This window comes from Mycothermus thermophilus, assembly GCF_041956435.1.
Source record: "Mycothermus thermophilus strain CBS 625.91 unplaced genomic scaffold VTJ04scaffold_3, whole genome shotgun sequence".
Taxonomy (NCBI): Eukaryota; Fungi; Ascomycota; class Sordariomycetes; order Sordariales; family Chaetomiaceae; genus Mycothermus; species Mycothermus thermophilus.
In genome coordinates this window covers 388,510-410,499 of record NW_027191429.1, presented here as the reverse complement: position 1 = coordinate 410,499, position 21,990 = coordinate 388,510, and the positions used below count along the sequence as shown (strand labels likewise).

Sequence of the window (21,990 nt, the reverse complement as noted above, 5' to 3'; positions counted from 1 at the left end):
CTGACGAGACTGCCTTGCACTTTGCCTGGCGACGGAGGCCATGCTAGTCGCGGTTGCTTAGAAGCGTCACATCTGCTCAAGTGAATAAAGTATAATTCCTCTGTTGTCTTCAACCTTACCTTTCCGGAGTAGGTGGCTGAGTTTGGACATATCCTCTCCGTCGGATCAGAGCCAACTCGTTGAGGATCATACTGACGTGCGTGAAGATGACGGACACGCGGGAGCCGATTCTTGCTGCCACATCCAGTGCAAGGCGAGAACTTCGTATTCTCTGTGCCAATGTCGCACGTAAAACCGTGCTGGACGACATGCCAGATGGCGTTGAAGTGGATGCCGAATACCTCGACGACTGCCTCGATCGTTTTAACCTCTGGGCCGGCGCCCTGGGTGTGTTTAAGGGGAGGGAAGGATCTCTCGATTCCCGTCTTTCGAATGACGATGTTTCCCGGGAGGTGGTACGCTTGTTGAAGCAGCTTGAGAAAGCGGTTACTAATCGTAGGTCCAATGCCCCTTGACCTTTCCAAACAAAACAATGGTCGAAAGGGAAACCTAACTGGGTCTACAGTTCAAGAGATTGCCAATGGCACGCGACGCCAGAGCACATGGACTAGGGCCTCGGTCCACGTATTACCGGACAACTTCAGCGACACGTCTTTGAGCGATGACGAGACTGGAAGTGTCGTGGCTCCTGAGCCAGGCTCAGCCGACAGTGACCACGCCGTTGGTGACGACGAGGTGATCACCGAGTCCAAAGACTTACACCTCTCCATCAATGAAGCCATAGGTAGCCTGATGCGCCTCTCCACTCACATTCATCTGTGCTCCCGGAAGCCGAAGTTCTTCAAGTTATCAATGAACGAAAGTTACGCTGTGGATCCAGAGATCAGACATGTCCAAGACCTTTTCCCTCGGCTCCGTGATACTGGAAATGGAAAGTTCGCAGACAAGCTAGGCAAGGCCAATGCTCAGAGACGATATTGGGTGCAATACAGACGCCGTCATGAGCAATTGCTGTATGAGGGTTTCGATCCTGTCCGTCAACCTGTGATAATACCATCCGAAGAGGTGGTCAGGGAGCGTGCTGGGCCAGCTGCTCAATTTGATGGCACTCGCGCCACGGCGGCTCGTATCAAACAGAGATTATTGGCGCCCAAACCACCGGAATCCTCTTCCACCAGTCCACAGTGCTTTTGTCGGTACTGCTGTACCTTTGTCGAGCTCCCAGACAAACAAGCTTGGAGGTACGTCGCCATCGCACTCCAAATTTGTGAAATTGGTTTATGACCCGCTAACCTACTGATTCACTGTCCCAAGTGAACATGTCCACTCCGACCTGTCATCCTACATCTGTCTTGCTGAACGCTGTGACCACTTCTTTGAGTCCCGCGACGAATGGTGGCGCCATGAGATGGCAGTCCATCGAAAACGCTGGACCTGCGGCATGTGCCAACAGAGTGTTCCAACCCTTGAATCTATGAAGGGGCACATACGCACTGCCCATGGAGACCAGGTCCCAGACGATTGGGTTGATGACGTTGCCGACAATTTTGGGCGATCAGCGTCACACTTCGACGCGGCTGACTGTCCATTCTGCGACTACCCTACCATCCTTCGACAGCGGGGAATCCAAGAGCAAGAGATATCACGAGTTCCTGCCAACAGGTTTGGCAGGCATCTGGCTCGTCATCTTGAACAGGCTGCTTTGTTCGTCCTCCCAAGCTCCGACCTCACCATCACTTACGAGGACTCGGATGACGAAGGGCAAGACGATGCCCAGGAGGACAAGAACGCCGGTCCTCGCCAAAGTGAATGCCAGTTGGATCCTGAGGTCTTGAAAGAGAGGTTAAGGGGGATATTAGCCCTTCAAAAGTATAACATTTATCCTGAAACATTTCATGGAAGACCGAGTCTCGCTTTAAAGTGGCAGATACCAGACAATCTGCCTCCAGACCTTGATCACTTTGACCTCAACAGTCCACAGGATTTTCCTGTCCGTCAAGGCCCCAGGTATAAAGGCGACCTTTATACTCCAAGTTGGGTACGCGGGAATGGAAAGGCGAACGAGGGCCTCTGCACCCGTTGCCCAGTGCCTCACTGGGTGAACATGGCAGATGGAGGCTACGCATTCCACTTGACATACATTCATGGCATACCGGAATCAGGAATTCCGCTCCCAAGACCACGCATACTCCATAGGCTTCCGTATCAACGGCGTGTGATATGGACGGCCCTCTGTGATGCATGCGGAGTGTGGGTAGTTCTCAAAAAGACGCAGAGGGGTTGGAATTGGTACCGCCATTGGTTGAACGTAAGTAATATGGGCACATTTCTCTGAGCCTTCAGCCCAGGCCTATTTGACTCCTTTCCAGTCATAAGCCATACTAATCGTGTTCCAGGAGCATGACGACATCGTCACCCATCGGACTGAAGCCATCAAACAGAATGACGGGACCGACCTCTCGCTCGAACAAGGATACGGCGTTCCTACTCCCTTTCGCGTGATCGAAAACATGGCTCGGGATCATTCCAAAACGCTGGAGAGCTTCCTGCAACAAAGAACTCCTGGTAGAGACATTCACCAGATCGCTGCACGTCTCGCCTTTTATGCATCTCACGGCCTGGAGGACGACATCGAAGAGTTCCTGAATCAGGCAGCTCAAAAGTGGCATAGTCAAGACATCCGAGATATCCTCAGCACGGGGAACGAATACATGACGATCCTCATGGTGGCAGCCAGCCAAGGTCTGACACATACCGTGAGGCTGTTGCTCGAATTGGGAGCAGACCCCAATTTTGTCCCTTGGACCGGCAAGCCGACAGCACTTGACCTCGCGGCAGATGCTGGCTACTTCTTCATTGCCCAAATGCTCATTTCTGCTGGAGCCGATGTCACTAAAGCGCCAACTTTTGTGAGGATCGTTTCGAACCCGAAAGAATATGTGGGGGAAAACACAACTCCACAGGCCGACACGCAGAGTCTTTCCCGTTCACCATACCGGATGAACCTCAACACTCTGACCCCCCTGCAGCGGTCCGCCTGGGAGGGAGACATCAAGCAACTAGAGGCCCTCTTGACCCAATCTGAATCAGGTACCTCGACGTACACTGTCGAAGAGGGTGCCTCAGTGGGTTGCTCTCCATTCCTCCTTGCTTCAAGTGGCAACCACTTTGAGGTTATGGAGTGTCTCCTTGAACGCGGGGCCAACATCGACACCACCTCCAAGTACGGTTGGACCCCATTGATGTTGGCAGTCCAGAGGAACGACAAACCCTGTGTCAAATGGCTACTCGATCATGGCTGCAACGTCAACTATCGCTCACCTGACGAATGGACCGCGCTCGCCGAAGCGATCAAAACTGAGCGCAGGGATATTGTGTCGCTACTCTTGACTGCGGGCGCTGATCCAAACATTCAACTGGTGTCAGGCTGGACCTGTTTAAGGTGTGCCGCCTTTAATGGGGACATTGGGACTGTGGACATGCTGTTGGACGCCGGGGCATCAGTAAACGATGTCTCAGCCCGTGGTGAATCGGCCATCCTGCTCGCTGCAGCTTCGGGATCGGCCCCGGTGGTGAGAAGACTGTTGGCAGCAGGCTGCTCACCAGATCCAGCATGGGCACAGTCATCGGGCGAGGGCGTCAAAAGTGGAAGCGTTCCATCGCCTCAAACCCCCGTCGGACAAGTCCGCAAGGTTGGATGGACAGCACTCATGGCCGCCGCACAGGCTGGAAGCGTGGAAATTGTCACGATGTTGTTGGACGCAGGAGCTAACCCAACGCTGAGAAGTCCCATGTTTATGACTGCTCTTGACATTGCGTATGGAAATGCTCAAACAGATGCAGCTGTGGTTCTGGGAGATTGGCTCAAGAAGGAAGGGGTAGAGACAAGGATCGAGTAACTGAACAACCATCGCATGAATGCCCAAGGAACCTTGGATTTCTTGATAGTACAAGCCATCAAGCTATGCCGCGCTCAGAGCAAATACGCTGCTATCTGACTGAACAGATTCCACTTGGGTGACGTGTGGATTCAATGAGCCTATTATTTAATAATAAAGACTCTCGTGTGGTACCAAGAGCCCCCGGAGTCCATCGATGGGATAAGAAATGTCTTTTACTAGCGTGGACTAGGCCAATACGGAACAGCGACACCAATCCGAAGGTCAAAGCCCTCCGGCCGCTCGATGGGAAGGTGTGCTGTGGAACGGCGGGTCCATCTGACCTTAACCTGTTGGGAGCCTGACGTGTTCACGACCTGCAAGAAATCGACGAACGATATATACACATAAATGCGACCTCCTGCGGCGACACCTGAGATATCTAGCGCCATCTCAATCAAAAACTCCGACGTCTGTCTCAGAGACTGAAATTTGTCAAAGCAGTGACGAGCAGTCTCCCATTTATCCGCCAGGCTGCAACATGAACGACACAGAAGAAGGTAATTCAGAGCCAGAGCATACGATTGGGCTTGCAAGGTCTTGTCGGTGACAAGGAGAAGGTTTAACGCTTGTGAGAGGATCTCGACAGATTGCCGGTGGTCATTGACCAGCCACAATAATGAACCCAGATACATGAGGGCATTGATGCGACTTGGGTGGCGCGGATCAATCCGGTCGTGATCGGTCTCAATGTCGAGAAGTTCAATGATCCGGTGGGCGCGGGCCAACCCGTGTGAGATTGAACCCCAGTAGAACAGGTTATAGTAAACCTCCATGAGGCAGATTTCACTCAGGAAGTCGGCAGGAATAGTTCCGGACTCGGAAGCCTTCGCAAACAGGAGTTCGTCCATCGCAGCTCTCGCCGTATCGATACACGGTTCGAGGATGTTCCACCGTTCGAGGGGCGGATCGCCTCTGGTCTTCCACGTATACCTGGACGGTGCTGAGGTTAGGTCACATGCGATAAGAATGGGTTCCACTCTTACTCACCACGTCCGAGTGTATGCAAGCTGTATAAACGCCCATGACGGTGTAAGCTTTGTAGACTTCCTCATTTCGAGATATCGTCTCCAAAACCCCTGGAAGTGAGTGTCCAGCTCCCTCAATTCCTCCGTACCTTGGGGGATCATGGAAGGACTGCATCGAAATTCCTGGCACAAAAGTTCCATGGCGTTGTTCAAGGCGGCCTGGACGTCGAAGCAGGTCCTGATTGCGGCCTCGCAGACCAGACGATGAATATTGATGCATCGACCAGTCCCAGGCTTCCCACCTCTGGCCGGATTGAGATGGATAAACGAGGACCGAGCCAGGCGCTGTAACGTTGCCTGGCGTCGAACTGGCGTCGAGAGATTTGGGATCCGTCCGGACTTCATGAGCAACAGCCTTTCGGGGATGTTGTCCGGGTCGAAGAAGGCGATGGTCGATAATACGAGACGATCCTCGGCATTAAGGCGGCTGATATGTTGTTCAATGGCCTTGGCAATGCTTTGGCTGTACCAAGGACTGTTGGGATCAATATCCTGGAGCTCGCTCTCTGCAAACTCTCCGGTCAGTCGACGGTAGTACCAGTCCGACAGAGGCATCGGGTCAGCCTCGATGAAAGATGCCATCTGATCCATGTACAGAGGGTAGAAGCCAAAACGTCTAGCTAGGGCTTCAATCGTCCAGCCGTTATTCCCCGCATCTCTCAGGTTTTCGAATCTCTTTTTGAGCATTTCAGTGCCCTCTTCTGGGGTGAAGGGTACCAAGCGAACGCTCTCACTCGATTCTGAGACAGCAGCGAGTTTAGGAAGCGCATCCCGGCTAGTGAGCAAGATAGATCCGGAGGCAAAGGACGACCAATACTTGTTCAAAACGTCGAAGTTGTCAACATTGTCAAGAATCAGCAGCCAGGTTGCGCCTATGTTCCGGGAACCATTAACATGAGGCTTGATGCAAACGCCGAACCGAACAGAGCTCACCTTGAGGCGGTTTCCTTAACCAGGACAAAGCAGCATCTACCGACTCAGACAACCTGTTCTCACAAGCAATTCCCAAATCGCGAGGGATAGCCGCAAAGCCATGGCTCAGTTTTTCCGGTGTGTCGGCCGTGATCCAAAAGATATGCGAGAAGCTGCCGGCCTCCTCTTGTCGGTATGCAAACTCGATGGCAGTGTGTGTCTTTCCAAGCCCAGGAAGGCCATAAATGCAAAACACACGTCCAGCCACTCCCGGCCGTGGCTGAATCTCTTTGCCTTTGCCAGGCAACAGGCAAGCCTCCAGCTTCTGAAGGAGTTCTTCTCTGCCAGTGAAATACCGGTTTCGAGGGTAAGGGATTCCAAAGAAGTTCTGCCTATGCTCGGGGTTGACAGGGCCTTGCGTCGACAATGCAAGGGCGTTGATATTCTGCTCGATGCCCAGGCAGATCTCGTTGGTACTGTGCATAGTTTGAGCAAGTTGATCCAGGGCCTAAACTGGATGTCAGAGACGTGCTAAATGTGTATCGAGAGCTCTCACATTATGAGATATGGCTTGATTTGCTGCGATAGCATCAAGCTTGTCGTGGGTTGACTGCTGTTCTTCCTTGGCTTTGGTGGATTGTGACAACGTCACACGTCTTGAGCTCAGATAGCTATTCAGTACCTGAACATGTAAGAGTTTTCGACATCTAGGGAGACCACTCACGTTTGGAAGATGCATAAAAGAATAGACAAGCATCCCATAGAGTCCCTGAATCTCTCAACATTCCGCTGGAGATCCTTGTACAGCTCATCTTGGCGCACGACAACGGACCACAGCTTTCTGACGCCCTGTAGCTTCTTTTGATGAGTTTCCAACGACTTCCTAAGGGCCTCGGTGGCTTCCAAATGTCGTTGGAGGTGATCGGGAGAAATTCCCGCATCCCGAAGTTCGTGATCCTCTACCGTCTCTATTATCTTCGATTTAAGTGTGTTCAGCTGATCGATAACATCCTTTGAGGATTTGAGCAGGCTTTCGATATGGCCATAATGTTCTTTGACACGTGCGAGTGTCTCTGCATACTCCAGAGCGCTCGCTGTTGTTTTGGTCAAAATCGCCAGGGCTTCAAGGAGGGTGATCACGGACGCTGTTGTAGAGAGGGGGTCCATCCTGTCCGCGATCCCACCCCCGTCCCATGGGGTTTGATACGGAATATGGACAATGTGATAATTCAATATGCGCCCATTTAATCGACAGAAAGGAGACGAACGGGGGAGCTTTGTCAAATAACCCGGTCTCCGACCTTCATGGAGACGGCGTTGGTGTGCCAAAGCCTGAATGCTTGGACAAAAGGAGGCTAAAGAGGGGCAGGAATATCGTTGGGGGCATACTTCAGGTCGCTAATGTCAGGCCTGCTGTGGCTGACTTGGCCAGCCTGCAGTGCCCGGCTTGTGGCTGAGAACCTGCGGCTCCTTCATCACCTAGGATCTGGCAGAACAGGAGGGGAGGCGTTCACGGGTGATGATGATGCCAATTTTTGGTCCCCTACTTCGTAATTAAATGGTCTTTGATCAGTCCGAAACGCGTAAACTAGTCTGGATCTCAGAAGTACCTCTCGCAACACCCAGATGAGTGAGGTCAGGGCAAAGGTGCCAACAGAGATTAAGGTTGCATTCGCGCCCCAAACGACCGGGAACTCCATGCTTCATGCTGCAACCTACCGGAGTTCACAAGGCGGCTGCCTGATTTCCGTGCCGACAATAACTAGAGTCCCGGCCAACATCACGACGTTGATTCTCGTCGTTGCAGCGTATTCCGTCTTTCACGGGCGCGCATGAGTAAATCCGGACGTCTGCCCAGTCAAGGATGTTTGGGTGGTCGACATAGGATTATTTAATACCGGGTGCTCTACTCGCTATCCCGCTTGGTTTCGATGAGACATTCCTGCGGTTGATCTGTCCTAGGCCACCACTGTCAGCACAGAAGCAAAGATCAAACATCTCCCCTCGACGAGGCACAAACATTTTTCCGGTTCTTTTTGCAACACACCAGGAGTGCCTCGAAATTCGGCCACTACCATTTCACCTCTTCAACCATGGCCATGTCGATCGAGTCCGACCTGTCTAATAATCCATGGGGCGCCCTCCCCGTTGAACAGTATCTGATTGTATGTCGCACATCCCCGGTTGAGGAGGTATCTTAGCCATCCTAACCTTTCGGTGTTTCGACTTCTAGAGAAACTGGGACTGGACCTCATCCCAGCCCGCCGCAGAACAGAGGCGTGCTTTGGTCCGCGCGTTCGTAGACCTTGGCGAATTCCCGCGGGAATGGGACACCACAGGTCGATACGCCCAGAATCCTATAACACGGGTCCCGACAGATGACGAGGTGCGCGTCATCCTGGAACCGTGGCGGTCGGAGCGCTGGCGCCAGGTGGCCCTCAAGATCTGGATAGAGCGTGACGATGAGGCCGTTACGCTGCGCACCCACTACGACGAACAATCTGATGCCAGGTTTGCCGCATGGCGCGCCCATAATGACGACATGGACCCCAACTACGACGAGAGCGCCGATCAGTGGTGGATTCTGAACGACCCAGACCTCTTCAACTTCGGCGACGAGTGGTGGCGTGTGTTCGACGTGCTGCCTGAGCTGGTCCGCGGGCGGCGCACGGGAGGCCCACCGTTTGAGTGCGAGTATATCAACGAATTGCGCGGGAAACTCCAAGAAGATATCGAGAGACGTTTGGAATCATCGTATGGCGGAGACGCCTCTCGACGGGACTACGTGGCTATGTTGGAGGCTGAATACGGTGAGCACGGTCAGGAGCTCCAAGACAAGGCCGTGTCGAGCTACCTCTTCATCGCGGATGCCAGTGCGTTTGAGACAGACTACCTGCGGTTGGTCTTCTTGGATAGAAAGGGCAATGTCGTTCGCCACTCAGCTTCCGAGGCAGAGTATCTGTGGGACTTCCCCATCCGTTGGTGGAAGTTCTGTTTGTACGAGCTCAACGAGTGGGTGTTCCACCACAATCCTCTCACTGGAGAGCATCAAGACGACGGTGCCGAATTGGGAGACGACTATCGTGCATCTGGGAAGATGGGCCGATTGTTATATGGACTGGGGCTCTGACCTCAGCATGGGCTCTACAGCAAAGTAGCATCCGGTGCAATACAAACTGCATCTGCGGCTCGGAGTCGTGGGGGGGAAAATTCCTATTTAAATCCTCGTGGACAACATTGGCTTTGACCATTCCTGCCGGAGAACCAAGAGATGTTGTCATGCCGAGCCTGGGCGGACTCGGGCCGGGCGAAGCGGAGCCCTCTGTCATCCAAGCCGGACGGCCGGAGCGCGACGAAAAGCGGATCCGGCCCGAGACGTCCCCCACAGGTCGGTTCCGGCATCCGGTCGCCCGCGGGGCATGCTCTTGTGGCGAGACAACAAAATGTCAACGAGGCTCAACGAGGCTCAACGAGGCGGAGTGTTGATCAGACACTGGAAAACGACAAGGCGGACAGGATGCCGCACTTTTGCTTCACCTCAGCCTGTGCCGATGTCAGACGGCGTGCTGCAGACATTTCCGCCCTCGTGTTGAGGAGGAGCTGATGCAAAGTCGATTGGTGGGTGGCAATGCAAATCCAAGGCTCCGTCATCGCCCGTCAAAACAAACATTGGCTGCAGGAATCGATGATATGGCGCGCAGATGGATTGGATGTGCCCAGGCATCAACACGTGACTTCGCGTTCTGGCCTTGGCTGGAGTGAACTCGGGAAGATTCGCGCCGGAAACCAACAAAACCTGTGGCATGGTTGACCCGTGTTTTGGCAAGACGCCGGAGAAAAACAAAGGTTTCAGCCAGTAAAGAGTAACATGCGTCCTACGGAGTAGACGAGCGTTCCCCGTTCAATCTACCTGGACAGGTAAGCTGTCAATTGTATGCTGTGCATACCTGGCAGTTTTGCATTGCACCCAAGGCGTTGAGGGCTTTTTTCGTCAGTGGCGTGAAACGCGCAGACTCGGTCAGTTTGGGGATGGGAATGGATGATGGATGCACCCAATTCTCCACGTTTGCGACGTTTTGTCCTTGGCAGCGGGAGTGGCTGGAGACCCGTTGGCGACCCGTTTGACGACCCGTTGACGACGTGCTGGCCGGTTGCGCTCACCTGGCCCCAAGTGGCAGGACGATTTCCTGCCGAACGCGGCCAGCGGGGCCGTGGGGCACGTGGTCTGTGCACACAACCGCCGAGCCGCGGCGGCGTCGCGCGAACCGCGTAACCAAGACCCAGACAGCGTTGGAGGCGGCGGCGGCACACACTGCAACCGCAACACACCCGCAGTACCCATCGTCCATCTCGCTCCCATCGCTTGCCATTCTTCCCCGACAGCAAGCACCAGGTCCAGAGACAGACCACGCACGCCTCTGTCGCCAGCCTGGCTTTACTCTGACAGCAAGGCAGTCCAATCCTTCTTTTGTATTTGTTGTTTTCTTGGCCGGCCCGACCGTAGCTCAGGCGCACATCCCACTTTCGAATCGTGACCGCGCGAAATGACGGAAACGACCGCAACAACGGCGGCGCTTCCAAATCCATTCAACGACAAACTCAACCCAGATAGGGACTCACGTCCAATCCCACCTCTACCAAATTCCTACGCCGCCATGTCCAAGATGGATGCTGTGCCCAGAGCTTCGGCTTCTGCCTTTGAGCGCGCGACATTCGACGTCGAGAACCCCTCGAGCAACCTGCGCAACGGCAACTCGCCTGTCACCTCAGCAAACAACACCAGAACGCCTATGGATGCCTCCAGTTTGCAACATTCCTCACAACCGACCTTGTCCCAAACGCACAAACTCGAGTTCCAGGACACCCGCCCATCCAACGGCGCTGACGGCGCGCTCAGCCCCGCTGCCAGTGGCGGCCGGACAAGCCCTGGAACAAGTCCAGATTCCCAATTACCTCAGCTTTCCCAGATAGCCGCCGCCCAGGAACGTGTACCAGAATTTCCGGCGGACATGTCCAACGGAGGTTCTAGGAAACGCACCGCCGACGGCTTGGTCAAGCAGCCTCATGACGCGTCCAATGTATCGCCAAAGTACACAGGTGGTCATTCGCGAACCACCAGCGCCGTTAGCACAACTTCAGTCTCGGGGACACGGATTGGCGAGGTATGCTCTCATGTTCTAGTCATCAATCGACTGCGACTAGGAGAACTCACCATCATCAGGTTTCTGCTGAGCTCAAGGCTCGTCTTTCATATGCCATGGTCAAGGTGAGCCATGGCTGGCAATCACACACCATCGATCAGGTTGAGACGCTTGCGTCACAAGCTGCCTCCCCGACGTCCAGCGCCTCGACAATACAGCTTCGAAACGGCTCGTCAACAAGCCCGCAACTGTCAGCCGTTTCTCATCGTGCCAGCAACAACACAAGCCCGGCGACAAACCTGCATCAGTCTTCCGGTCAAGCCGGGAACTCTCAATTTAAAGAGTCCCCGGATCCCACATCCCGGGCCAGTTCGGCGTCACCTGTCAAGACAAGCCATGGTCTTGCGCCGCCTGTCTCGATACATCCTGCCCCGCAGACGGCTAACCCCCGCCGGGTACCTGACCCTGGCCGGGTCCCCGCATTCCTCTCTCATCAATCCTCGCCCCATCCTGGATCTCATACCAGCCCTTACCTCGCGCCTACACGACACCACAGCGCGATTCCAGAAACCATGCTTGTCTCGCCCCACACGAATGTTCGCGAGCAGGACGCCATTGAGTCGCTGCTCTTTATGAGCAGCCCTGGCAACCCGGCGAACCTCAAGCATGCGTTCCCCGCTTCCTCATCGCAACCCTTGCCCGCCTCTCATGCCCCGCCCCAGCGTACACCCCTGCCTGGCCATCAGCCACGAAAGACTCTCCCCACATCTCGCCCGGCCCATCATTCACGCTCCCAATCCCAATCCCAAACCCAAAAGCGCGTCGGATTCGAAAAGTCCCCAACCATGATGGACATTGACGAGCCCTCGCCTCGTCGCCGCGCCAACGGTGGTCATCTGCCGTCTACCACTGACACATATCACCACATGCCTCAGTCCTCTCAACAGCCTCAGCAGCTTCCTAAGCTGAAGCACATACCTGTGTCATCGGGACTGACGGTACCATCAAAACCTCGTCGAGCGCTGGCTGACGACGAGCTGGACCGGATGTTGGATCGAGCTGCAGCAGCGTCTGATGAGGATTCTGACTCGGATGGGGAGATCCTGCTCCCGAACTCCAGGGCCCGACAGGATGGTGCCGTTGTTGAGTAGAGGGTGAGTCTGTGGCTGTTTATGTGCTGATGTTGTTTGGCTTGTTCCATGTTTGCTGGAAGAACATGACGCTGGGTTCAATGCTACTGTTTGAAAGGATGGGAGGCAGGGGTTGCCAGGACGGGATGTATGGGCGGCTAGCGGTTTGTATCAGGTGGCTGCTATTTCTTACAAGTTCTACCGGATCGGGGTTATGATGGGCTGGACGGAATCAAGCTGGGGGCTGGTTGGTCGGGGTGTGTGGGCTGCATCTGGACCTGGCGTTGATCCTTATGTTGATGTATCTGCATCTGCCTGGGTATTTGGGATTTATGTACTATCGGTATTTCTCTGGTCTGGCAGTTTTATACGGGCAAACAAAGAGCATTGTGTTCCTGGGATCAAGTCTTTCGGACAAGTCAAGGATGCCGGCTGTTCAATGTGCGTTCATGGTTTCAGGGTGCTAAATTGCGACTTCATCGTCCCCAGATTATTGATTCATAAGGGGTACGTGACGTGGCTAGGTTGCCCGCCATGTAATGGGTCTTACAGCCTATGTTATCACTGACGTACCTCTATCTTGAACATGTGGTTGTGTTGCAACGCGAGGCAACTAAGTAAGCATCATCTTTGCAACACACAACCAGGATTACATCACATACCATCTGGACTTTTACCAATGTGACAGAGTTTCATACAAGCCTCCTTGATATTCCACACACAATATAGTCGTTTATTAATATTATTACATACTAGTCTGTAGCACTCTGCCCCTGACCCCTGCACAACAAAATGCTGGCTTATAAACTTTTCTGGGCATGATTACTTGTCCGTACATCCACCCAAAAACGAGTGTGATCTTGATATATGTGACCTAGGTATCCTTGACTTGTGCTTTATTCCATCCCAAACACGAACCTGATGAAACCTAACCTGCTTACTCATGCTTGACCCAGTCTCAAAACTAATATGAGGTCACAGTCACCAACACTGCTAAAGATCATGGTAAATACTTGTCTGGCATTGGTTCACGTTATCCACTGTTCTTGCATCTGATTATGGCTGTCCCTAGTATCGCAGCGCCCCTTTATTCTCCGGCATCGCTAGCGAAAAAGGTGCAAGTCACTTCACCATGGCTCCTCCTTGAACAGGTGGGTGTTGTCCGCGACATTCTCTACTTAATAAGAGCTTTGATGTTGCGTTTCCTCTTTACAACCTTTTCGCCACTTTTTCTCCCCTGGTTTCTCTCTTCACTCTAACAATCGGTCCTCTCGTCACGCAACTCCGAGCTTTCGTCCTCCAAGACCCGACACATATCTTTGACCTAGATCAAGAAACCCGACAATCGAAACGACCAACGGTGTTCAAGACGGCTATTTAGGACTCAAAACACGTGGAACAACCGTCAAGATGGCGTCCAGTCACTCGACCGACCGGCCCAAAAACGAACTCGCGGAAGACTCTCAAGACAAGCACAAGAATACGACCTGTCCAGAGAATGATACAGGCATCGGCGGCGGCGGCGACGACAGCAGCGGCGACAGCAGCGACGATACGATTGCCAAGGGTGCCGCGGAGCCGGTCTTTGTTTCCGTGGCCACCGTCCATAACGGCAATAATTCGAACATTATTGCCGCGGATGTCGCTGTAGATGTCGCCGCTGATGTTGTTGCTGCGGGTGTTGTCTCGGGTGTTGATTACGCCGACCCTTCCTTCCTTTCTGCAACGACCAGCCGTGACGCCGACGAGATCAACATCAGCGGGCCAAGCGTCGCCGCGGTACAAGTCGACAGCGCTGTAAGGGTTGCCCACGCCGACCTGCCCTCCTTTTCCGCGACGACTTCCTTTTCTGTGACAATTAGCTGCGACGACGATGTCGACATCAACGGGCTGAGCGTCGCCGCAGCCCAGGTTGACGGCGCCGCGGGCGTTGCTTATACCAGCCCGCGCCCCTTTTCTGCGATCACCAGCTGCGACGATGACGTCTATATCAACGGGCCGAACCCTGACGAAATTCAAGTCCACGGCGCCGCTGCTGCCTTCAATCCCCAAGAGTCCTCACCCCTGTACCGCCTACCTCTTGAGCTCCGTCGTCTGATCTTCCACCACGTTTGGACTTAGTACTTCCAAACTGGTGGCAGAAACAATAATGACCTACGCATGCACATTTTCACGCCGCGTGAGACTACCACGACGACGGTGCGGGTCACCCTGCCCGGAGACCGGCGTGGCGCTGATAGATGCGGAGACGGACCCCAAAACGATAGTGGATGGTATTGATATTGGGGATCCATCTCAGAGCGGGCTGGGAATGGTAGGGTTTTGGGACGCAATGAAGTTGAGAAAGGGGTGGGGACGGCATTGGGGGTGTCAGAGTGAGAGGATAAGGAGATGGAGGGTGATGGCTGACGACGGAGGTGGCGGGGAGGATGAAGTGAGAACACCAATTTGGTCAATTCTATTGGTTTGTCGAAGGATGTAAGTGATCCCCTTTCGCATCTCATTCTTCAGTTGTTTATCGTTCAGTCATGTTATATGAATATGGTGCTCGCATGGCTTGCTTTGTTCCATCTGCTGCCCATTGTTTGCTTGGCGAGTTGCTGCAACACTTGTGACGTTTGACCTGCTTGTTCGCAGGATTCTAGCTTCATTGTCTGTTGTTAGTATGTTTTGAAATTTCCCATCATAGACGTTCTGCTATTGTTTGCATGTCTTCCGCACGGAGAACCCCTTTTATTCTTTCAAGACGTTTCAGTATTGCCCGGTATATCTACGAAAATGTACCGGTTTTGTCGTTTCACTTTGTCTTGTTATTTCGTTGGCATAATCACTAATATTATACCTCAGGTACCTCGAGGCCTCCCAATCCCTGTGGGAAGGGGTAACTCCAGTCATGAAATCTAGCAGCGACGTGCATCGGCTTTTCCTCCGCCAGCCGCCGCGAGGTCTCAGCCATCTCCGGAGGTTGGAGCTAAGCTTCAGCAACCACCAAGACCAAGACCGCCTGTTCAGGACTGTTGGGGGCATATTTCCCACAAACTTGACCAATCCTGCCGCCCTTGACTCCTTCGGTCAACCTCAGGCGACAGGGCCAGTCCTCTGGGACTACCTACTACAAGGCTTGCGAAAGGCAGTACCTAATTTGTCCCAATTGGACGTCCACTTCAGCATTCAAATCGATCATGGTTGGGTTCTGCGCCTGTTTGGCGGGGATTTATCATCGCCTGAAGTAGATGGCAAACACGAGGACGTGTGGGTGTTGCCAGACTTATGCATGGTGACTTTTGGGTCGTTACATATTGTCCGCTTCCGGCAGGCCGGACGTGGAATGGTCCAGTTGGAGGACATCGACTTGAATGAAGAAGAGTCGGAAGCATCTACTGAGGAGCCCTGAAAGTAACGTAACGTTGGTGAGAGGCTGCTGTAAGCCAGCATTTATAGTATAATTAGTACTCCGTAGTCATAGCTGAATTGTTCCTTGTGTTAATGAAGATGGGCAGACTGACAGCAAGTAATGCTTGGAGCAAATGCTCGGTTGGAGGTTTGGCTCGGGCTAACGCCGCCATCATGACGTCACAAGCAGTAAATGAATCTCGCAGTGGTTTATCTGGATAAAGAATGAGAATCCGTACTGCTGAGTGAATTCAGGCAAGAGTGGTCAGTGGAACAGAGTTCCAATGTTTCATAGCCCTAACATTTTTTGATCCCAAGAGAGTCCGACATGCGCTGTTTGTTTACTCATTCAGGGGCAAATTCACATGTGCCAGTCTGCCAAGACCAGAGTCGCAAAGGCTTGGCACAGCCCACTTTCACCCACGCATGCCGAGACATGCCAAGGCTGGGTCTCAGCCGCTCGCGCCAGAAATGCCCATCCGCATTTTCCAGCTCCAACAACTTCCACGTCTCCAAACCCAAGGAGGCACTCCACCATCCCACACTTATCTCCTTCTCTCTGCTCTCTTTTCTCCTTTAATCCTTTCACTCCTCCAACTTTTGTGTCCCCTCCCTCTCATTCGGGGACTGGGCCCATGTTGGAAACAACCTCTTCTCAATAAATTCCACCATCATGGCGCCCCTCGTCGACAACGACCAGATCCAGAGCGCCGAGCTGCTGCGGCCCCTGCCGTGGTGGGAACACGCCTATGTGTGGCCCTACGCCATCGCATGGCCCATTTTCTTGCGCTTCTACTTCGACCCAAACCTCTACTCCAAGTACATTGGTGCCTCTGAATGGACCTTCGTCTGGATCGCCACCATTACCACCTTCCAGGCTCTGACCTGGCTCTGCACTCATTGGAGCGTCAACCTCAATGCCCTCTTCACTGCCTATAAGGCGAAGTCGGTCGAAGATGCTGTTCTGATCAAGGTCATTCCGGTCGCCAACGCCGGCGCTGCCGACATCTGCAAGCTTGTCCGGGAGAAGGTACGGGTGGGCTCACAGACCAACCCCTGGTTTTTGTCCTACAGCTGCTGACTGCTCCATTTCAGGTCGGCGACAAGACCAACATTTCGTTCCTCTTCCAGAAGCGTCGTTTCCTCTACAACCCCGAGACGCGCTCGTTTGCCCCGCTGACGTACGTCCTTGACTCCGACCCGAAACCTCTTATCGGCTACTTCCAAAAGTCGCGCGGTATCGAGTCGGCTGAGGAGCTGCAGCGCCTCGAGCAACACTATGGCACGAATACCTTCGATATCCCTGTCCCGACCTTCACCGAGCTCTTCAAGGAGCATGCTGTCGCCCCGTTCTTCGTCTTCCAGGTCTTCTGTGTCGGCCTGTGGCTTCTTGACGAGTACTGGTACTACTCGCTCTTCACCCTCGCCATGCTCGTCATGTTCGAGAGCACCGTTGTGTGGCAGCGCCAGCGCACCTTGACCGAGTTCCGCAGCATGAGCATCAAGCCGTACGACATCTATGTCTTCCGCCAGGGCAAGTGGACCGAGATCCAGAGCGACCGTCTTCTCCCCGGTGATCTCGTTTCCGTCACTCGCACCAAGGAGGACAGTGGTGTGGCATGCGACATGCTGCTCATTGAGGGCACTGCCATTGTCAACGAGGCTATGCTGTCCGGAGAAAGCACCCCGCTCCTGAAAGACTCGATTCGCCTTCGTCCTGCCGAAGCCCCTATCGAGCCGGACAGCTTGGACAAGAACTCGTTCCTCTGGGGTGGTACCAAGGTCCTCCAAATCACCCACGGCAGCGCCAACGCGGACGAGGAGGAGAAGCCAAATGCTCGCCTGCCGTCTGGAGTTCCTCCGCCCCCGGATAATGGCGCCATGGCTATTGTCATCAGGACGGGTTTCGAGACCTCTCAGGGAAGTCTGGTGCGCACCATGATCTACTCAACCGAGCGCGTCTCTGCCAACAACCGCGAAGCCCTTCTTTTCATCCTGTTCCTGCTTGTCTTCGCCCTCGCCGCGTCGTGGTATGTTTGGGATGAGGGTGTCCGTAAGGACCGCAAGCGTTCCAAGTTGCTGCTCGACTGCATCCTCATTGTCACGAGTGTCGTGCCTCCCGAACTTCCTATGGAGTTGAGTCTCGCAGTCAACACGAGCTTGGGCGCCTTGGCCAAGTACGCAATTTTCTGCACTGAGCCGTTCCGCATTCCCTTCGCTGGCCGTATCGATGTCGCTTGCTTCGACAAGACAGGCACTCTGACTGGTGAGGACCTAGTCGTGGAGGGTATCGCCGGTCTGGGGTTGGGTGTCGACCATTCTGGCACTGACACCCCGCGCGAGTCTGATGGTGCCCACACTCGCATGACTCCGGTGCACAGCGCTGGTATGGAGACTACTCTGGTTCTTGCCACTGCCCACGCGCTGGTCAAACTTGACGAGGGTGAGATCGTTGGTGATCCCATGGAGAAGGCTACGCTCGCGGCTCTTGGCTGGTCTCTCGGTAAGAATGATGTGCTTGCTAGCAAGCCTGTCGCCGCCAATGGCTCCAACGCTGCCTCCGTCACCGGTACCGTCCAGATCAAGCGCCGCTTCCAGTTCTCGTCGGCCCTGAAGCGCCAGAGCTCCGTCGCCACCATCAACGCCACCGACACCAAGACAGGTCGCAAGCTGCGCGGAACGTTCGTGGCCGTCAAGGGTGCTCCTGAGACCATCATGAAGATGTTGACTGTCGTCCCGGCGGACTACGAGGAAACGTTCAAATACTTCACCCGTCGCGGATCGCGTGTCCTTGCCCTGGCCTACAAGCACCTGACGACTGATTCTGAGCTCAGCGCCTCCCGTATCAACGACCTCAAGCGCGAGGGTGTCGAGGCTGATTTGACGTTTGCTGGTTTCCTCGTTCTCCAATGCCCTCTCAAGGATGACGCCAAGGAGGCAGTCCGCATGCTCAACGAGAGCAGTCACCGCGTGGTCATGATCACTGGCGATAACCCGCTTACTGCCGTCCATGTGGCGCGTGAGGTTGAGATTGTTGACCGTGACGTGTTGATCCTTGACAGCCCCGAGCACACAGCCCACGGGGAAGAGTCTCTGGTCTGGCGCAGCGTAGATGATAAGATCCAGATCGACGTCGACCCTACCAAGCCCATTGATCCAGAAATTCTGAACAACAAGGATCTCTGCGTTACTGGCTATGCTCTTACCAGGTTCAAGGGTCAGGTCGGCTGGAAGCAGCTGCTCAGGCACACCTGGGTCTACGCACGCGTTTCACCGAAGCAGAAGGAGGATATCCTCCTGGGTCTCAAGGACATGGGATACTACACGCTCATGGCTGGCGACGGTACCAACGATGTCGGCGCTCTCAAGCAGGCACACATTGGCGTGGCTCTTCTGAACGGCACTCCCGAGGATCTCACGCGCATCGCGGAACACCAGCGCAACCAAAAGATGAAGGAAATCTACCAGAAGCAAGTCGATCTGATGAAGCGCTGGGGTCAGCCTGCCCCGCCCGTGCCCGCCATGATCGCCCATCTGTACCCACCTGGCCCGTCGAACCCGCATTATCAGAAGGCTATGGAACGCGAGGCCCAGAAGCGTGGAGTCACGGTTGAACAGCTCGCCAAGGCCAACGGTACCGCCAGCAATGACGGTGTTACGGAGACGGTCACCTCCGCGGCTGCGCAACGGCTTATCGACTCGGACCCGCGTCGTGCTAAGCAGGCTGAAGCTGCCAAGAAGGCCGCCGGGTTCGCTGACAAGCTGGCTCAATCTATGATGGAGGCGGAGATGGATGACGAGCCGCCGTCGCTCAAGTTGGGCGATGCGTCCGTCGCGGCGCCCTTCACCTCCAAGCTGCGCAATGTTGTGGCCATCCCCAACATCATCCGTCAGGGGCGGTGCACGCTGGTGGCGACCATTCAGATGTACAAGATTCTGGCGCTTAACTGTCTCATCAGCGCGTACAGTCTGAGTGTGCTCTACCTCGAGGGTATCAAGTTTGGCGATGGCCAGATCACGATCAGTGGCATGCTCCTGAGCGTGTGCTTCCTGTCCATCTCGCGTGCCAGGTCTGTGGAGGGTCTGTCCAAGGAGCGGCCTCAGCCGAACATCTTCAACTTCTACATCATTGGCTCGATCTTGGGTCAGTTTGCCGTGCATGTTGCCACGCTGATCTACATCGCCCGGTACTGCGATGAGCTCGAACCGTAAGTTCCTCGATCCTTATGTGGCCATTTAGACTTTCGTGCTAACTATGACAGACGCACCGGCACCGTTGATCTCGAGGCCGAGTTCTCACCGTCCCTGCTCAATTCGGCCGTCTATCTCCTCCAGCTCATCCAGCAAATCTCGACTTTCGCCGTCAACTACCAAGGCCGTCCGTTCCGCGAGTCCCTGTCCGAGAACAAGGGCATGTTCTACGGTATCCTCGGCGTCACCGGCATCGCCTTTGCTTGCTCGACCGAGATGATCCCCGAGCTGAACGAAAAGATGCGCCTCGTCCCGTTCACGGACGCCTTCAAGACCACCATCACGACCGTCATGATCCTCGACTATGCGGCGTGCTACGTCATCGAGGTGGTGCTCAAGGCGCTGTTCAGCGACCTGCGTGCCAGGGACATTGCCGAGCGCAGGCCGGATCAGCTGGAACGGGAGCGGGTGAGGAAGGCCGAGGAGCTGAAGAAGAAGGAGGAGGAGGAAGCAAGGAAGGAGGCAGAGAAGATTGCCGAGTTTGAGAGGAGGTTGGAGGAGAGGAAGGCGGCCCTGAGGGCGAGGTTGGAAGGGCAGCAGCAGTAGTTTTCTTTTTGTTGTGTTTTCTTGGTTGTGTTTTTTAAAGTGGAGGAATGTGTGATAGATGAGTTGGGGTGGGGAGGTGGGCGGGGGCCTTGGCCTGCGGTCTTCTAGGGGTGTAAGATATGACTGGCAGGAGATGAAATAATAGATGATGAGCTTGGATGCGGTGCACATGTATAATAAAACACGCGTATAATTCACATATCGCTGGTGCCCTTGGAGCCCAGACGTCGTGCTAGTAATTGAGAAAGAGAAACAGGCCATGTCTTCGTCAGAATTTTGAAAAAGCTAAGTCAACTGGCTAGCTTGCTGGGGTAAGTCGTCTAGTATACATGTCCACGCCTCTCTTCCTCTTCCCAACTCCCTACACCCCTCTTCAAATTACTTGTTAGGATTTAGTTGCCCGGGTTCTGAGCAACGAACTGCTTGCCCTTCTCAATGTTCTTCTTGAGGTCCGCGAAGCAGGCCTCGAGCAGCTTCTCCTCGATGGCATCAACCTTGCCGACGGGCAGGACCTTCTCAACACCGTTGGGGCCAAGCTCGACGTTGGAGCTGAAGAACTCGATGCCCTGGTCCTTGTAGAGGGGGCTGTCGACGAAGGTGGGCTCAATGACGCCCTTCTCACCCTGGGCGGCGCGGAGGATCGAATCGGCCATGCGGGCACCAGCATAGGCCATGGAGAGGGTGGCGGAGCCGGCGCCGTCCTTGGCCTTGACGACCTCGTCACCGCCAAACTGGACGCGCTTGACGAGCTCGGCGTTGGAGCTCAGCTCGGGGTGCCTGCTCTGGCTGAAGAGGGGCACGATGGTGACGCCCGAGTGGCCGCCGACGACGGTGATGTTCTCGTCCTTGGGGTCGGTGCCCTTGATCTCGCTGACGAAGCGGGAGGCGCGGACGACGTCGAGGGTGGTGACGCCGAAGAGGCGGCGGGGGTTGTAGACGCCACGGGCCTTAAAGACCTCAGCGGTGATGGGGACGGTCGAGTTGACGGGGTTGCTGATGATGAGGATGTTGGCCTCGGGGCAGTTTTCGGCGCAGGCCTTGGCCAGGTCGCGGACGATGGAGGCGTTGGTGTTGAACAGGTCGTCACGGGTCATGCCGGGCTTGCGGGGCACGCCGGCGGGAATGAGGACCACCTCGGCGCCCTTGAGGGCGGCGGCAATGCCCGAGGGAGTGGCCTCATAGCCCTTGACGGTCGACTTGGTGTTGACGTGGGAGACATCGGCGGCAACACCAGGGGCCAGGCGGATATCGTAGAGGGCGAGCTCAGTGACGCGGGGGTTCAGCTTGAGCAGCAGGGAGAGGGGCTGGCCGATACCACCGGCAGCGCCGAGGACGGCGACCTTGGAGAGCTGAAGAAAGATTGCGAGTTAGTAAATGATCAATTGGAAAGCGATGAGTGGATTCGCCGGCGAGAGGCATCTCAGATCGGCTTGCATGCGCTTGCAAGGTGGGGGGAAGAACATAAAAAAGCGCTCTAAGACTAGCACCAAGAAAAGGCTTACGTTTCTCGCCGACGCCGAGAAGGCGCGGGTCTGGATGCGCGAGGCCATGAACATTTTGACTGAAGGAGTGGGAATGGGAAACAAACACACGGAGAGAGAGAGAGAGAGAATGTGGTGTGTAAACAGGTGACAACGAGGGGGGGTTGTGG

The 21,990-nt window shown here is 54.7% G+C and overlaps 8 protein-coding genes across 8 annotated transcripts; 5 read left to right on the top strand and 3 right to left on the bottom strand.

Moving 5' to 3' along the window:
• Positions 1–206: 206 nt before the first annotated feature.
• On the top strand, positions 207–3,899 carry VTJ04DRAFT_4245 (uncharacterized protein; the record flags this gene model as incomplete). Its single annotated transcript, XM_069362234.1, has 5 exons — positions 207–495; positions 566–1,241; positions 1,315–1,805; positions 2,259–2,308; positions 2,397–3,899. The coding sequence occupies 5 exons, from the start codon at positions 207–209 to the stop codon at positions 3,897–3,899; spliced, it is 3,009 nt and encodes a 1,002-aa protein (XP_069219201.1).
• A 218-nt stretch (positions 3,900–4,117) lies between these two features.
• VTJ04DRAFT_4244 (uncharacterized protein) lies at positions 4,118–7,045 on the bottom strand (the record flags this gene model as incomplete). The annotated part of the gene is made up of 5 exons (XM_069362233.1): positions 4,118–4,871; positions 4,929–5,838; positions 5,900–6,386; positions 6,435–6,534; positions 6,603–7,045. 5 exons carry the CDS (start codon positions 7,043–7,045, stop codon positions 4,118–4,120), a joined length of 2,694 nt encoding a protein of 897 aa, XP_069219200.1.
• Positions 7,046–7,971: 926 nt separating this feature from the next.
• On the top strand, positions 7,972–9,364 carry VTJ04DRAFT_4243 (uncharacterized protein; the record flags this gene model as incomplete). The annotated part of the gene is made up of 3 exons (XM_069362232.1): positions 7,972–8,043; positions 8,112–8,961; positions 9,015–9,364. 3 exons carry the CDS (start codon positions 7,972–7,974, stop codon positions 9,362–9,364), a joined length of 1,272 nt encoding a protein of 423 aa, XP_069219199.1.
• Positions 9,365–10,422: 1,058 nt separating this feature from the next.
• VTJ04DRAFT_4242 (uncharacterized protein) lies at positions 10,423–12,170 on the top strand (the record flags this gene model as incomplete). Its single annotated transcript, XM_069362231.1, has 2 exons — positions 10,423–11,040; positions 11,100–12,170. The coding sequence occupies 2 exons, from the start codon at positions 10,423–10,425 to the stop codon at positions 12,168–12,170; spliced, it is 1,689 nt and encodes a 562-aa protein (XP_069219198.1).
• Positions 12,171–12,189: 19 nt separating this feature from the next.
• On the bottom strand, positions 12,190–12,460 carry VTJ04DRAFT_4241 (uncharacterized protein; the record flags this gene model as incomplete). Its single annotated transcript, XM_069362230.1, has 2 exons — positions 12,190–12,307; positions 12,378–12,460. The coding sequence occupies 2 exons, from the start codon at positions 12,458–12,460 to the stop codon at positions 12,190–12,192; spliced, it is 201 nt and encodes a 66-aa protein (XP_069219197.1).
• Positions 12,461–13,559: 1,099 nt separating this feature from the next.
• On the top strand, positions 13,560–14,270 carry VTJ04DRAFT_4240 (uncharacterized protein; the record flags this gene model as incomplete). Its single annotated transcript, XM_069362229.1, has 1 exon — positions 13,560–14,270. One exon carries the CDS (start codon positions 13,560–13,562, stop codon positions 14,268–14,270), a length of 711 nt encoding a protein of 236 aa, XP_069219196.1.
• A 1,945-nt stretch (positions 14,271–16,215) lies between these two features.
• On the top strand, positions 16,216–20,339 carry VTJ04DRAFT_4239 (uncharacterized protein; the record flags this gene model as incomplete). Its single annotated transcript, XM_069362227.1, has 3 exons — positions 16,216–16,572; positions 16,638–19,750; positions 19,805–20,339. The coding sequence occupies 3 exons, from the start codon at positions 16,216–16,218 to the stop codon at positions 20,337–20,339; spliced, it is 4,005 nt and encodes a 1,334-aa protein (XP_069219195.1).
• A 392-nt stretch (positions 20,340–20,731) lies between these two features.
• On the bottom strand, positions 20,732–21,895 carry VTJ04DRAFT_4238 (uncharacterized protein; the record flags this gene model as incomplete). The annotated part of the gene is made up of 2 exons (XM_069362226.1): positions 20,732–21,688; positions 21,842–21,895. 2 exons carry the CDS (start codon positions 21,893–21,895, stop codon positions 20,732–20,734), a joined length of 1,011 nt encoding a protein of 336 aa, XP_069219194.1.
• Between the last annotated feature and the right edge of the window lie 95 nt (positions 21,896–21,990).